An 18,231-nucleotide genomic window follows, 5' to 3' on the forward strand; every position below is an offset into this window, starting at 1 on the left:
AATTAGAGAGATTTTACTCTAATTGAAAAACACAAGAATATCAGTTCCCAAGACTTTGAGAACAATAGAACTAGGCATGTTGATGCTCAACATGTTGTTTTTCAGAGACACAGAATCAAGAGTATTTCATTGAGAAAAAATTTGTTGGCTAGGAGGTTGATGCTGTTAGTGTGGAGGTCGGATGGTTTACTGTGAAGAGTAAAAAAGAAAGGCAGTCAAAGGGTGCTTCCTTTGATATGACTCTTTGTTCACATACTAAAGCTCAAGGCAAAGTTTAAGTTATTATTGGTTTTGTGATCGATTTTTGGTTCGGAATATATCTGTGGGTTGTAATGCTGGGGTTGGGATTTTACTAGGTTTATCTTTGTATGGTTTCTGCCAAGTGGCACTTTGTAATTCCTTCAACCATTAATAAAAATAACCCTTATTACTCAGAAAAAATATATTAATAAGTATTAATTAATAAACTAGGCAAATATTTTTAATTTATTTTAATATTATACAATGGATAATTTTTAAAATTATTCCAAATACAAAATTACGGTTAATGTCAACCCTTATGAAGGTATATGACAAACCACCCTTCCCAAGATTGCTTGCCCTCGAGAAATCTCAAATTTGGGTAATCAAATATTTTGGGTCCTTCCCATGTAGCATCCTCCATTGGTAGACCCATTCCATTTGACTAGGTATTCTTCAATAGCCTTGTTTCTTAATATTTTCCATCGCACGTTCAAGATAGTTTTTCGTCCTAAAATCAGTTTGCCTTCCTCATCTAGTGGTAGTAACTCTAGACATGGGGTGATATGTTGGCCTAACATCTTTTTGAGGCGTAATGCATGAAAGACATTATGAATTCTACTAGTGATGGGTAGTTTCAATTTATACGCCACTTCCCGTAAAATCAAGGCTTCAATTATTCAACTTCACTAACTTTGAAGAATGATTATTTATATGGTTAGAACTACAAAAAGACCATGTCTCCAACTTCAGATTTGCGTTCAATTCTTTTCCTATCGACATATAGCCTTTGTAGATTATGTGCTTGATGTAGACTGTCTTTAAGTGAATTCATGATGTCTGTATTATGTTGTATGAAATCTCTAGCTCCCAATATAGGACTTTCTACTCGAATCAAATCTCCAAAGCGTGTTGTATCATATCCATATAGGGCTCAAAATAGGCTCATGCTTATTGGCATATGGTGGATAGCACTATAATAATACTCTCCCAAATATAGCCATTTCACCCAACCTCCTTCTTGCCATGTAACATAAATTCTTAAATACCCTTCTAGCCACTTGTTGACAATTTGTGTTTTCCCATCTGTTTAAGGGTGATAACTCTTGTTGGGGTTTTATTTTGTTCTTGCTAATCTGAACAAATCTCACCAAAACAAGCTAAGGAATTTGCTATTGCGATCACTAACATTGTTTTGAGGGAGACCATAGAGTTTGAAGACCTCCTTGAAGAATACCTTGGCTACTTGAGGGGCTTTATAGTCAATTGATATGACAACGAAGTGTGCAAACTTGGTTAAATTCTCAACCACCACATAAATGCAATTTTTACCTTGTACTTTAGGTAGTCCCATGATAAAATTCATGAAGATGCTTTCTCATTTCTGGTCAAGTATGGGTAGGCGCTGAACTAAACTTGTTGGGTATGTGTGTTTTTTATTCCTTTGGCATACGATACACACATCTGCATATTTTAAGATTTCCCTTTTTAGTACCTTCATGTGAACCTTTCTCTTATTTGCCTATAGGTCTTGAAGTATTGTAGTCACGTCATTGTAAATAATGAGGTCATTAATGACTCGGTACTTCTCATCTTACAGCCTCCCTTCCATTAAGTAACTTGGGAACTAATCCATAGCATATTCACTCATTAGGGAAGTTTTCCATTCTATAGCTATTGCCAATATGGCACACAAGTGAGGCCTTTGAGATAGTGTATCAACCACAACATTGTTTCTACCGTTCATTGTATTTAATTTGCAACAGCCAAATAATGATGATTTTTTATAATATTTGATCAATGATGGTTGATTATTAATGTTAACATTACTATTTTTGAATTGGAACATTGATATGGTGGTATATTTTAGCATTTTATTATATCATTTGGACTAAAACATTATCATGAACCACGATTAATACATACATACATATATATATATATATATATAATAGGAAATGCATTTTTAATGCATACATGAATTGTTCCATATTATACGCATGCTTTAAATATATAATTAAATTCTTGATATATATATATATAAGCAAATTATTCTTATTAAATATATTATATCATTAAAGAATGTTATATGATCATGATGATGTAAACAATCAATATTAATATTAATGATATAAATAAATTATTATTAATTAATCAATAAAAAGATAAATAATAAGTAAAACAATGTATAATTTAATTACAAGCTAATTTAAGTTAATGGCAACATTGATAAGTATCATCGATGAGAACTCCAATGGTATTGTGTGTGGGTCGAATCAAGAAATATCGAGTAAGGAATAATAATATATGACATTACTTATAACAGTTGATCGGATACAACTAACTAATATCGTAGAAAATTATTCATGTTATTTGATTTCAAATTATATTAAGGATGTCCATGAGGACTACGTGGAGTCTTCAGTGATTAACATAGACCAAACAAACACGATATATTGCATCACTAAAGGTGTTAGAAATGTTTGATTTATATCTCTTTCACATAATACATCTACAATTATTTTGCGCAAGCAATATGTTGGTTATGAAGAGATGATGGCAACCGTCTACTGATGAAGCATTTAGAAGGCAGAAAATAATATGCAAACACTGATAAATACTACCAAATATAATACAAGTATAAGTCAGCGACCCTAACTAGAGGGAAAGCAAATTGACTATATTTGATCACTGTTAGGGAATATATACTACGTGACTAAAAAATATTGGTGTAAATCACTTGTGAAAAGTTTCAGCAACACTCACGTATAAGTATGATTATGGAATCAAGAAGTGTGATGATTATATTATTACTTAGCAGTGATATTACTTATAAGAGAGTGAGGGATAATCAAATATTTTCAAGATAACTAATAGAATAAGATTAGTATATTGTTTAGTTTATAAGGTCACAAACTCCATGAGACATGTCTCATGTAAGGCAACTCTTCGATCCCGAGGGTATGTATTTATAGTTATACTCAAGGCATCATAAGGAATAGGAAAGGCTGCAATCAATGTATATAATACAGTTCACAATTCAATCTCTTGAGGAGATGTGATGTGTAATCCAGATACATAACAAGTACAACATATAATCTTGTTACTGCCAAATGGATAATGCACAAGGTTATATTAATGATTAAATCTAAAAATATCAAATACATAACCGTGAATATGTAATAATGATAAATAGATTTGTGATATAATATATATAAAACAGGAGATGCAGAACAGAACAGATATATATAATTCTGCAAGTCTATACCAAATATACAGTCAGACATCATCAAAAACTGATGATAATAATGAGAAACAATACATAATCCAATCGGAAAGAAACATAAGAATGAAGATTATAAAAATATAAATGTTATTTTTTACAAGAATAAGATAAGGGTATCATTATAATGAAACAGAAAGAAATAAGAGATAAGAAAGGAGGAGAGAATACTATAAAATATGGAGAATACTCTTCAGTAAAGAAAAGCGTAATATGACAGATTAAAAGAAGCTGAATTAGATATTAAATTATAGAACTTTATTAATATATTAAGGATGCGAGGTCATCATATTATCATATATATATATATATAATAACAAGCTTATAATTATAATATAAATTCATTAATTAGAATTATAAACTCATAATTAGTATATATGTTCCTACATATACAAATGCATCTATATATTCTGTCCTTTCACCACATAGCTTAAGCAAGGAAGCTAGTAATGTCACCACGGAGGGGCTTGTATAAATCCAAGCAATGCATCTTTGTCCCAAGATAGGGTAGGGGTTAGCGTTCCGTAAGCATTCATGATACTGACGTAGACCTGTAAACTTCAAGGGAATCTACTGATAGTGGTATCTAGGCAACTGGGATAACATTTACTCCTTTCATTATGTCCAAATAGAAATAAGGTACATAAGGATGATAATTATTTGAGCAAATAGCTTAAATCAAATAAGATGAATAACTAATCATATAATGGACATTACAATCCAAACCCTAATCAAAATTAAGAGAAATTAAGTAAAGTCCCAACAGAGGACATTACAAACATTAATATATACGGTGGCGTAGTTTGCCATATTGCTTTAATATTAGCATAGTGGTGTATGAATTTAAGCGCTGCTATGTATATAGTAAAAACAAACATAAGTTTTTGCACAGACACAGACAAACACAAAACAAATTTGAACCCACCCCAAAAAAAAATTTGAACGAAATTTGAACCTGAGCCTAAACCAACAACTTAGAATATTATCAATCGTTGACAAAACTGAAACTGTTTGATCAAATTCTTCTGAAGAGAAAGTGAAAACTTTTGGGCAAGATTCTGTAAGGAATATTTCAGCTCCAGATATCTAATTCTAAGGAGAAACTATTAGACTAATAGTGATACACACATATTTATAGGAAACTGAATGAATCTAAACAACTTTTGTTCACTAGATCCAAGGAAAAAAATTTGAGTTCTTATTATTCATAGGAAGACTTGATTAATTTTAAATAATCTTGTCCCTGTTATGCTTTATGAGCAAATAATCCAAAAAAATATATCCCTGTGGAAGACTTATTGATTGGCAAATCAAAAAAATAAATAAAAAACTTTTCCTGTAGTCTTTCATCCACAAAGTGACGCTGTGTAGAAGACGCAAATCTCACCAAGAATCAATTATTAATAGGAAGATTAGGGAACTAACTTTAACGAGGGGAAGCCAACTTTATCTCCCTCACAAAGGAATGTGGAAGAGTCGAATCTGTAAAAACTAAAAAGGTTTACTACCAGTAACAAATTTAACATTACCGAAGAATTCTGAAGGGAAAAAACAAATGTCCAAAGCTTTGTCTCGATTGCAAAGGATTATGTAAACATCAAATGTCCAATATGATTTACGAGTATGTGATCCAATAGTTTTACTTTTTACCCGTGTGAGATTTATTAATCGGCAGATCAAAAAAATCTAGAAACTTCTCAAGTAGGTCTTAAGTCCACAAGTAAAGTTGTATGGCTCACAAAAACCTGAACATGAACCACTATTTACTTAATACAAAGATCCTGCACCTCGCAAGATAAGACTGAGATTGACACCGAGACCAAAACAATGTGACACAGTGAAAAAAAAAAGCCAAATAAGATCAGTAGTCCTTGAAATTACAATTATTCAATAAAATTTATACCTTTGTTCATTCCATCTTCTTTTTTTTTAAATTAGAGTTATCATTTTGTCTAGACTTGGTACCGGTGCACCAGATATTGATGAGATTTATCTCGACCTCATCCCATTTAACCAATTGACTAGTTTTAGAGGACTAAAACCCCTCTCCCTCTCGCTCTTTCCCTATGTATGTTACAATAAACGACGCCTAATATAGAAAAAATCTTCCAATTAAAAAAATAGCAAACCGGTAAAGGTTAAGGTAATCCTTAATATATACAAAATACCTGTGTCATCGTCCTTATGCTCATCATCCTCCACATAGCCATCCACAGCAGCCTCGTCCTCACTGATCTGCTTGATCTCCGATTTAGAATGCATTGCATCTTCCCCCGTCTCCACCTCCTCGGGCATGGCCTGATTATGAGTTGTATCGAAATCGAACATACCAAAGAAATCCCATCGCGGGTGAGGAGGCAGTGGGACATTGGACTCCCTTGGCGGAGGAGGAGGTGCGCGAGCGGCTGCAGTTTCCACAGGGATCTCCTCCCTCTCAACCTCCTCCTCTGTGTCATCATCTTCCCTAATGGTAGACTTCCGCGGAGGACTATCATTCATCTTAGCCGCCGCTGCCGCCGCCGCCTGTTGCTCCTGCAGAGCAATGGGCGGCAGGCTCATCGACCTCTTAATTGGCGACCCCTGATCCAGAAACCTTGAAGGCTCGGGAAACGGAAGCGGCGGCGGAACCAACAGCGGGTCGAGTATCTGAGGATGCGCAGGGATCCCCATCATCCCCTGTACTCTTGTATCATTCGTTTCACCCTGCCCGTAATCATTCAACGCCGCTCCAGTGTTCTTCAGCAGTGTTATGTAAGCCGAATGCGCAGCGGCAAAGGCGTTGCGCGCGGTAACCGCTTCTTTCATGTTCTGCTTCCGCTGCTTGCACCTGAACACGGATTCCTCATTGTCGATTTTAGACTGCGTACACCCCATCAAAATCACCGGCAAAACTCTGATCTTTATCCCTCGTGCACTTTAAAAGCAATTTTTCCCTGTATTTTGCACTCCAACCCTCGTTTTTTCTATCCCAATGTAACCCTTGATTTCCGCTCTTCCTCCTGCCCTGTGGGTTTTCACTTAAATCAAATTGAAAAACACAAAAGCCCTCATTTTCCTCCCTTGTGGAATGTGAACACAATTTTTCCTGTATTCTATCTGTAACCCTCGTTTTCTTTCAAACTGTAAACCCTTGCTTTCTTTTCATCCTTCTATCCTATGATTAAATTCAATTGAAAAACTTGAAAACCTTGATCTTTCTTCCTTGTGCACTGTGAGCATAAATTTTCCTGATCAGTAACCCTCGTTTTTCTTCACTTTCTCCTGCCTGTGATACTTCTCCTTTTGTGTCCTTCCTGTGCAGATTTTGAAATATACCGAAAGCTCGTGGCAGAAAAAAGCAGAACGGAGATAAGCCGACAGTCCCTGTTGCCCTGGCGCATTTACTAGTACACAACAGACTCTACAGGCTTTCCTTCTTTTGAAAAGCATATACGACTCTTTGGCAAAATAAGGAATTGTTTTTATTTCATAGAATTTGACAAGAGGACCTTCTACTTTGGCCACCTACACTTTATTTTGGTAGGGGAATAAAACTCCGTTACTTACATCTAGGCTAATTAAACAAATTTTAATCGTAAGCAATCAATTAATGAATCGACTAAGTTCTAGAATGGCAGCATATGGAGGTTACAAATGTATGTCTATTCGATTCTAAGGGTCCGTTTGGTTGCAAGCTTAGGAATTGAAAATTAGAATAGAAAATTTGAATGAGAATGGAGAATGAAGAATAGGAATTGAAAAATGCAATCCAATCTTGTTCATCCCTTGTTTGGTTATGCAAGCTTAAATTGGAATAGGGTTAACTTGCAATCGATGCCATTTGAAAATATTTTTGAAGATGCAACCGGTGCCATTGGAAAATTGCTGAAATATTTTAAAATATTGAAGACAAAGTTCCAGCGCTCACCCCAGGTCAAAGCGGATTTGAAAATTTAATCAAATTTGAGAAAGTTAAAATGAATGTAAGAATAGCAATTCCAATTACAAGTATTTTTTGGAATGGACAAAAGCTCATTTTGGGGCTCAAATGAGAATACGTATTCCTATTCTCTATTCCTATTCCACGCACCAAACAAAGAATACAAATCATATTCTAATTTCCTATTCCTATTCTGGTTGTATTCCAGCAACCAAACGAACCCTAAAGGTTCCATTTGGTCATAGGAAGAGGAAATAGGAATAGGCATATATTATTTTGGATTTGATATTCTTGTAGTTGTTATTCCAAACTCATTTGGTGCAACAAAATTAATTTTGTATTTGCTATTCTAAATTTGTTTGGTTTGACAAAACTAATTTTACAATACAATTAGAAGACACTGGACACACTTGGGTTTTTCAAGGATCTTGGCATTTTCTTAGGTCTTTTGAATGAAATGTAGACAACAGAGTGGGCAGGCTTTGAGTTGATCCATATCATGGACTCCTTGGTCTCTTCCTCCCACAGGTTGCCACTGAACTCTGTGTTTCGAATTGTGCATTGGTGTTATCTTGTTTAGTTGTGCTAGGATAACATTGGCCTTTGCCTGGCAGAGCATGCAAACTATCCCCTATGGAATTCCCTTTGTAATGAATGAGTTTTGTGCTTGTTTAATGAACGATGGTAGAGGTGGGGTGAACCTACGGGTGAGGCTCCAGCATGGAGTGCACCTCACCTGTGTGTAAGAGGATGGAGCCAAGCAAAGTTGACATATTCACTATCGTGGGTGACTTGTATGTTAGGAGTCTACCTTCATTAATTGGTTGTAATACGAGCACGTGATGTTCAACAGGGTTTCTCTATTGTGGGAAATCTTCTCTATCTTTTTTAGACACGCATGTCACAACATTCACCTCTACACATATGGTGACAATATTGATAGCCACACAAGACAACAAGCACAAGAGAATACCCCCTTTCTTTATATGAAAATGTTGGATTTGTTGACAAGAATGTTCAATGCACAACCAATTAGGTCACTGGAGAATATGTTGAAGTTAAGTTTTAGTGAAGGATGTAGTAATGATGGTAGGTTTGATGCTGAGGTTGAGGCAGATTTGAAATTTTCATCAAATATGAAAAAGACAAAACTGGAATAGGAATAGACTATTCCAATTCCACCTACCAAATGGGCCCTAAGAGTTTATAGGGGAAGAGTTCTAGCATTTGCATATTTTGATTTTGTGTATTTGTAGAGTAAATTGTGTGTTGGATTTGTAAGAATTTTTTGTTATTTTTATATGCAAATTAACATATTAAACAATATTTATTGGCTTTTAAGTTTTAACAAAATTACTTGTGGAGATTGTCAAGTGTTGAAGGGTGAAAAAAGGGCTATTTCAAAGTGTCATTTGATGCAATGCACTGCTAATTGTACACTCAAAATTGTTTGCACTTGTGGACAAATGTTGAAGTAGTCATGCACAAATGTCTCAATAGTGGAACACAAATGTTTTGATTTCCAACCAAAAAACCTAAAGAATATTGATTTTTTATCGGTAGAAGTGTTATCATTTTTGGAGCTCCTTTAAAAATGGTAAGTAGGGTGTTAGAGTGCATAGAGTATGCAATTATAGTATGTAGTGCCTGCCCCTAGTTTACATTTTTTTATTATTGTCGAACTCTTTTATGCCAGTTTATACTTGATGATTAGTAGCATTATCTTTCAGATTATCAGATATTGTTTCACACTTGGTTGATTTTATGATGAGACTACTTGGTACTAACTACTTCATGTATGCATGATTATGCCTTAATGATGATTATTACAGTGATTTCAGTTATTTGATGATAATTAGTTAGATGGATTATTATACGTGTTTTCTTATGGATACTTACCCCATATTGCATGTGTATGGTGTGCATGTATGTTTTCTTTATATATGACGTTTTTGATGTGGTTAAGGAAGGGAGTTGTAGTCACCTACTAGTCAGGATCTACACGATGCACCACTTCCTGCCACCGCCTGTTTAGTTTGGAATATATGTGTTTGTACATGCATGAATTTTATGTAGATTACAGGTACTGAGTATCAACTTCCCTAAATTGCTAGGATGAGCGTACCCTATTGCAATATCTCAATGGTGAAAGAGGGGAGATAAATTCTTGAGTCCAAATCTTAACCTTTAAACCCATTTATCCTAGAAAATTAGGACAAGTATCTGTGATGATTACTCTTCCAAATTTATTGTATGACGTAAATTTGTGATTATAACCCTTGAGTTTGATCTTGTATGTGGTATTTTATGATGGGTTTTTATATTTTGTCTTATAGGTCTTTGGTGATTTTTCTATTAATTAAGTCAAATTAAAAGATCAAATTAATGATTTAATTTAATGAAAAATTATTATGATATATTTCATATTTAATTTATTTATTTTTATCAATAAATGACCAAGGCCTTGATTAATTTATTAATTCAGATAAAAATTTACAGCAGCGTTACTTTGTTCAAATGGGCACTGGTAGGAAAGAACAAAGAAGAAAACCTCTAGTCTAGTCCGGTACTATCGTTGTTTATTATTACATCATAAAGGGGCATACCCCAGTCAAAATACAACAAATTTTATGTTTACAATAGAGTAGATTACAAAATGGATTGATACAAATGACAGGAGTACTTGAAAGCAGTTGTGACCAATTATATAAGAGCCAGTCGTGCCATTGTCATAAGACTCCTCCCATTGCCAAGCAAATCTCTCAGCCCTCCTTCTTGACTTCACAATCAGCATGGTTAGTGATAAAACTACAAATTTCTTTATAAGTTAATGGTAACCCAGGAAAAATAACCAAATATTTCTAATAATACCTACAAAAATTTAAATAAGTCCAAAATCATTATAAATATATTCATAGCTTCACTAGCTCCTTAAAACTTTGATGTTATTAAAGTAGGATATCTTCCTAGTAAAGCCTGAATCCTAGCATTTGAGTCAGATTCAAAACTATGATTTATAAGATCAAAAACCTCATACCAGTGCCTATAAAAGATACCCAATAATTTATAGTTACAACAACATAAATCGGATTAGAATCAATCCACCAAATAAAATAGGGAGCACCATTGTATCCAGGGCATATTTACATAAACAGAGTAAAATACTACTTAGTATCAGACATCATTTCAAGACTCAAGACCTCAAACCCAAAATGCTTACCCTCTGTCATAGGGCTGACAAAAATCTTAAACCTAACCCATCATGCCCTATTAAAAAAGCATAGAAAATAGAGGACCAACCTTAATGTGAATACAATGATCCTTAAATATTAAATTCAAAAGAGAACTCAAATAGCCTGAACACCAGAGATCATACAATCCAGTCTACATAAATAGAATTATACTCTATATCTATATTAGAAGACCAATTAAGTAAGATATGCAATATGTTCACAACCAATGAGATAATATAAATCTAAGAATAAAACCAATAGCCTCTTTAAACAGATCTCGATCAGATTGATCAAACCTAAAGTCATAAATTGAATAAGTTACAGTGTATCATCAGTTGACTGCTCTAAACTCAAGACCTCCACCTCGGATGCTTAGCAATGGCATTGGGGAGCTAATGAATTAGAAAACTCCAAAGTAGAAAAGAAGACTAAACAACCAAATGAATGCAAGCCCCAAAATAGCTGCCAAAACCATTAAAAGGCCATAAGACTAAATCTTGAACAACTAGTCCCCTTGATCAGAATAAAAGAAGGATAATTCCGCTAACTAGGATTAAAAATCATACATCGAGCTCTAATCAAAGAAAAGTGAACTCTAAGTGTCCTTCTAGAAGCAAAACCATAACCCAGGAAATAATGATCATCGAATTATACACATTGGATTTCAAACTACCCTTATTGAAACTGAATGTCAATGCAGTACTATATAGCTTGTAGAAAACACATCTGCCTAATTAGACAAAAAGAGCTACCCCTTCTACTTAAGGGGAGAAACAAAACTTGAAATTAAATCGAAATAATCAGCATCAAAGGGCTTAAACTGCAAATCTGAATGCCAGTCAAAATATAGCACCAAAAAACTAATATTGAAGCTAGTCCGAAAGGGATAAAATGTCAAACCACCTTATTTGAGATGCATACAAATCTTAGATATGAAAATACAACTAGACAACTAAGTACCATATGACAAACTGCCCATTTTAAAATTAAAGAGAACATTTCACATTAAAAAAAAAACAAGCATCGATGAAGGATACATGAAACCAGACATCCCATCTAATTTAAAAATATGCCATATAATATGTCTTATATAACATTCATCCTAATAGAAAAAAAAATTCTAGAGTACACCAATAAAAATACATTCGAGGGCACTAAAATCACCCCAAATGAAAGCTATCCGAGAGGCACCATCTTAAGAAACAAGCAAAACCTAAACCCTATACAAGCCGAAGGCAATCTAGAAGAGTATTAACCAGACGAGTACTAGAAGAAAGAAGAGCAACCTGAGAATAGAAATGCCATAGAAGCGAAAAAGCTACTTGGCCCATCCTTGGGCAAACACTCAAAAACCTGAAGCTACAATTCCTCAACCGCCTCACTTTTACCAAAAGATCATGATAACTTCCACCATGTCATTAAGATTATCTATCTGAAAGTGTGGGGGAAATTAGAAAGAGGACTTCTCCCTATTGGATTTTTTAATATTTGGTGTACAAAAATCCAACTTATCCAAGTTGCCCATTCCCACTCCAGGATGTATATAAGCCTTGAAGAGGTTGAGATAATTGATAGGCCATCCTTGGTCAGCAAATGTCAAAATCTTCCTCCATTCTAGAAGAAAATGGAAGCATGACTCCATCTTGGGCCAGGCCAAATTGAAAGCCACCCTGTCTCTAATAACTAGGGTTGATCTCCTAAGGATATTGGCCACCATGAGACTCCCTAGAGGATGGTCCATATACATTTTTGATAGGAGCACATTCAAATCTTCATCCAAACCTATAATAGCTTCAATTATGCTCAAAAATGTTAAGACAAAGTCTTACCATAGCCCACTTGTTGAATCCTACTTTAGCCATGCAGCCAATGAAAGTTCCCATAATGTCACTATTCATCCTCTAGGTGTGCTTGTACTTGAAGACTCCTTCCCCGATAGCTTTGCTCACTACAATACGAGTCATACCATCTACTACCCTAAGGATACGACTCCACCTTTCAAGCTTGATATTGCCTCTGAATGCCATCATGCGTACCTTTGAGGTGTGGAAAACACTAATGTTCGTGTCCCTCTTTTATGAGGGATAACCTGATGACAGAGACCTACTACTCAAACAAATCGAAACACAATACGAAGCCTCTGGAAACACTTTGGATGTCTAGAAGTTTCAGTGGAACTTGACGTCACAACATAATGAAGACAAGGACATACTATAGCCATATAATGATGATTGGATCACTAGGAACACGAAGAATAGATGACTGGGGAAATCCTATCAAACTCTAACAAAGTCTAACTGGAAGCCTAAAAGGCGCCCCGTAGGAACCCAATATACTAAGTATGTATGTAATAAACTAGAGATCACCTAAATACTATAGCTTACTCGATGATCTATGATATGAAATATATTATAAATAACTGAAAACCTCGAGTACACTCTCCTAATATTATGATGGTCAAGTCTATCTAACCTAAGTTAATCTAAATAGATACCAAGAGATAAATTAATCAAAAATGGAGAAAAGACTAAGAGAAAGATAACAAGGAGGTCATAGACTCTTTCTGAATTCCAACAAATTGACACCATCCGCACCCATATTAGTCAGACGATCTGCCTTTTGATTTCCTTCTCGATAAATATGATAGATCCTGGTATCCTCAAACCTATCTATAAGGCTAATAACTTCTTCTAGTTTAGAGTTTAGAACCCAGTTTGGCATACCTCTATTTCTAATTGCATTTAAAATAATTTGTGAATCACCTTCAATGATGATGTTAGTTAAACCTAAAAGAAGGTGAAGTTTTAACCCTTCTTCTAAAGCTTTGAATTCTACCAAGTTATTAGAGGTAGGGCTAATTGACATTGCTTTTGTAGCAATCCATTGACTTGTATCGTTGTTGATGATGTAACCAATACCAACCGACCCTGGATTTCCTCTTGCAGATCCATCGAAGTTAAGCTTTGCCCATCCCATCAGCGAGGGGATCCATTTACAATTTTTCCTAGCCTCCTTTTTCTTTCTAAAATAAACAATAGGAGGATTGATCAAATTAGGCCATGCCTTTTTTATTTGACTATCCCAAAAGAAGAAGGAACCTTCTTCCATTCTGGTCTTTCTAATTTAAGCATTAACTGTCTCAACGATGCTAGCTTCTATTTTGAGAATTAAATCTTCTAATTTCACCTCAGAATCACTAAATATCCTTTTGTTCCTTTCTTTCCATAATTCCCACACAAGGATGGAAGGACAGATACACCAAAGTTTGTAATAGATGCCCTTGCGTTGGTGCATAGGCCAACCCCTGAGAAAATCATTAAGCGATTTCAGATAAGGAGCATACCATCCTAGCTTCTGAGTGAGCCACTCCCAACAAACTCGAGAGAATGGGCAGCTATAAAGAAGGTGATCAACATTTTTGTTGTCCTATTTGCAAAGGACACATCTCGAGGGACCTATATTACCTAGTTTACTGAGTCTGTCTGTCGTCAAAATCTTGTTTTGAAATGCAAGCCATAAAAAGAAGCTTGCCTTCAGTAAACAGGTCATGTCCCAATGAAGATTAAGTGGGATTTCCACATCCTCCCATCTTTTAGACTTTATCAACACTTTGTAGCCATATTTCACAATATACTTCCCATCATTTGTGACAACCCAGATGAGCTTATCATTCCTATCAAGCTATTTGATTTTCCTATCTCGGATGATATTATTGTAAACCTTGATTTTCGCCAAATCCAATTCTACCTCTTCTGGCAGTTTCCAGATCCAATAGGAATGATCTCCCAAGGAAATCTTAGTCTTGTAATCACTAATTTTCCTGCCCCACTAACTAGTTAATTTATCTTTAAGGGACCCTGTACGGAGCTTATTGTCTAATGGAGGGAGCCCATCCCAAGAATCTTCCTAAAAAAGGGCATCATCACCCTTGCCAACATCCCAGGTCAAAAATTTGCAAACGAGATCTTGACACTTAGTCATGAAGTTCCAACTCTTTGAACCTTTAGGAAGGATCTTCATCCTAAAAATTGAAGCAAGATCTCTCGCATCCAAGTACTTATTATACATTATCTTGGCCCATTTCTACTCTCTTTCTAAGTAAAGATGCCATATTAATTTGGCCCCTAGGGCTTCATTCTGTCATTGAAGATTTTTAATACCTAACCCTCCGCACACCTTAGGTCTACAAATGTTGTCCCGTTTAACGAGGGCTAGTTTTTTAGATTCTTCACAATTATTCCAAAGGAAATTTCTAAGTTTAGCATCCAGCTTGTGGTGAAGAAACTTGGGGAGTGGATATATAGGGATGGTCGATAAAACCGAACTTATCTTTACGCTCTTTTCAGCTTTCGTAAGCCATTTATCTTTCCAACAACAAATCCTAGCTTCCATCTTTTCCAAGATATTATCCCAAACCTTACCATATTTCACACCCTTTTCTAGCTCAATACCAAGATACTTACAAGGAAAAGTACCTTTATTAAAGCCTATAATATGACAAATCTAGTCTTCCAACATGGGGTCCGTATTCAAAAAATAAATCTTGGATTTAGAGTCATTCACTATCTAACTAGAAGCTTCCATATATTGCTCAAAGATGGATCTCAAATTAGTAGCCTCTATCTTAGAACTTTTGCGTGGCAAAATCGTATCATCTACATACTATTGATGTGTAATATTGGGGACATTGTTGGTGATAGTAATGCCTTTAATATCCTTATTGTAATAAGCCTCGGTTAGAGCTCTCCCTAAGGCTTCCGCCATGATGATGTATAAAAATGAAGACAAGGGGTCTCCTTGCCTTATACCCTTGGAGATCCCAAAAAAACCCTTAGGAGATCCATTAATGAGGACCAAAATCTTGGTAGAAGAAATACATTTATAGATAAGGTTAATCCATTGGCGAGAAAACCCAAATGCTTCTAATGTTTTATAGAGAAAATGCCAGTCCACCATATCATAGGCTTTTTGGATATCAAGCTTCATAGGTTCATACAAGCCTCTTTATTCTTGTGGGCCGAATGAATCGTTTCTTGAATGGCGAGAATGCCATCTAAGATAGATCTACCTAGAACAAAACCTATCTGTTCCTCAGAGATAATCTTAGGAAGAATTAATTTAAGATGATTCGCTAATAATTTAGAAAAATAATTATAAATGGTATTACATAGCGCAATGGGCCTAAAATCTCCTCGATATACAAGCTCTGACTTTTTAGGAATCAAAGTGAAAAAAGAATAATTAATCTTGGATAATATATATCCTCCCTTTCGTGACGCTTTAATTGCTTTCCAAAGATCTATCCCTGTGATATCCCAGCATTTTTGATAGAAAAATGCTTGAAATCCATTTGGACCTGGTCACTTGTCTAAGTTCATGTTGAAGACCATCGATCTGATTTCTTCTAACGAAATTGGTTTATTAAGAGCTTTATTGTCCTCTATTGTGACTAGATTACTTTGAGCATAGAAGCTTGGGCTATTCTATTGGATCCGTCAAAATTGTTTAAATTTTTCTAAAAGTGTTCCACAAATATATGTGCTATTTCTTTTAGATTATTAGTCAAGATACCCATTTGGTTTCTAATACTTGTTATTTTACTTTTAGCCCTATTATAAAGAGCAGAGTTATGAAAATATTTCATGTTTCGATCTCCCTCCATTAACCATCTTTCTCATGATCTCTGTTTCCAAAATATTTCTTCTTTAGATAATAAATCTTCTTGTTTAGCAAGCAGTTCTTTTTCTAACATATAACTATCATTGTTCATACCATACTTAATAATTTCTTAATTTAACTCTAGTTTGTTTTCTACATCCAATTTTTCTTTAAATATGTTATTGAAGTGTTCTTTGTTCCATCTCAGAATCTTTTCTTTAAGTAGTTTCATTTTGGAGACAAAAATAAACATTTTAGAGCCTTCAAACTTACTTAGAGACCACTAGTCTTTGATGTGATTTTAAAAGTTGGGGTCTAGAAACCACATTTTTTCACATTTAAATGAATTTCTGACCAGTTTTTGAGGCTCAGAAATATCCATACTAACGGGAAAATGATTAGAGCCTACAATAAGGAGAATCGAGGACTGGAGAGTGAGATTATCAAAATCGAAGTCTCCTTTGATTAAAAATCGATCTAGTTTTTCGACAATGTATGCAAAATCCTTACATTTATTGTTCCAAGTAAAGTTCCTATTATTACACATAATATCAATTAAATTAAGACTCTCACATCATTTTTTGAAATCTTTAGTAGATTGAGGAATCTGTTGAGAGCCCCTTGTTTTTTCATTTATGTTTAAAATAGTATTAAAGTCTCCTCCTAATACAATAAAACTGTTCTGATAATTATTCAAAAGCTGGCTAATATCTTCCCATATTGATCTTTTCTCTATATTACTAGTTGGACCATAAATGTTGATAAGAATAAATTTGAGTTTTGATTTCAAACTTTTAACTAAACCACTAATCCAGTAATTATTAGAGCTTAATAAATCTAAAGTAAATTTCTTGTGGTCCCAGATAACACCTAATCCTCTGAATGCACCTGCAGATTTGTGGAAGAAAGAGCTCCAATTACCTAGTGAATTTCCTAATTTGGTTCCTTCTTTCTTATTTAGTTTGGTTTCCTGAATTATTATCATTGCAGATTCAAATTGTTTAATGTTTTGTTTTAATATTCTTTTTTTGCTAGGGGCATTTAATCCCCTAGCATTCCACATTGTGATCTTCATGAGTCCTTGGGAAGGCTCTTTCCCTTCCCACTGTTAAAAAGCTGGCTGATTTTTTGCTGCTCATGGGCCATACCCTCTGCTTCTTTGAGTTCCTTGAGTGATTTTCTTCCTCTCCTAGATTTCAACTTGCCACATTTAGGGGACTTCATCCCTTCTAGATTTTTTATTATACCCAACTGTTCCAAGTTCTCATTTGCACTTTTAACTGTATTATATGGATCATTCCTTTTGACCTTATCTTCTTCGTCACTCAATTCTTGTATTATCTTATCTATCATATTTGGGTATTCTATGATGTTATTGTCCTCAACCTCATGTTTCCTACTTGTTGTCATATTATCTATGCTTGACTTATTTTCTTCTTCAAATGATATGAGGTCCCTTCTGAGATCTTCAAATGTATATTTATCCCCTCCCAGCTATAATACTTGTCTTAAAAGATCTTCTTTTTGAGATAGACTTCTTTTATCTTCATTATCGAAGTCAAATACCTAGATCAACTCTTCTGAAAGCCTTTCTATGTTTCCCTTTTCCTCCTCTGTAAAAAATTCTACTTCAAAGTCCTCTTTTTCTTCCAAATTCTTATTTAAGAAATCTTGAAAAACTTTTACTGGAATATCATCAGCCCTGTTTGTTTCTGGTATGCAAATTTTGGTCTTATCTTCAGAATGCTCTTTCTTAGGGGAGGGAGTCTGCCAAAATTTGTAAAGCTGCTTCGGAATCTTGTTATCTATTGTTGAGTTCAACCGAGGCGACTCTTCAGTTTGCTATTGTTGAATCTGCATAAAAGATTTGGTAAAAATACTTTTTTCACTCGCAGGTA

At 34.7% G+C, this 18,231-nt stretch overlaps 1 protein-coding gene across 1 annotated transcript in view; it reads right to left on the reverse strand.

Annotated features, from left to right (window-relative positions):
- LOC149541301 (protein ALTERED PHOSPHATE STARVATION RESPONSE 1-like) overlaps window positions 1–7,018 on the reverse strand; it is an 80,456-nt gene extending 73,438 nt beyond the window's left edge. Inside the window, exon 1 of the mRNA XM_089796593.1 lies at window positions 5,692–7,018. Within this exon, the coding sequence (XP_089652719.1) occupies window positions 5,692–6,397 (706 nt within the window). The 5' untranslated portion in view covers window positions 6,398–7,018. The remainder of the gene's footprint in view (window positions 1–5,691) is intronic.
- Between the last annotated feature and the right edge of the window lie 11,213 nt (window positions 7,019–18,231).

The sequence above is a fragment of the Cupressus sempervirens genome, chromosome 8 (genome assembly GCF_028749045.1).
Source record: "Cupressus sempervirens isolate cs-2001-9-10 chromosome 8, ASM2874904v1, whole genome shotgun sequence".
NCBI lineage: Eukaryota > Viridiplantae > Streptophyta > Pinopsida > Cupressales > Cupressaceae > Cupressus > Cupressus sempervirens.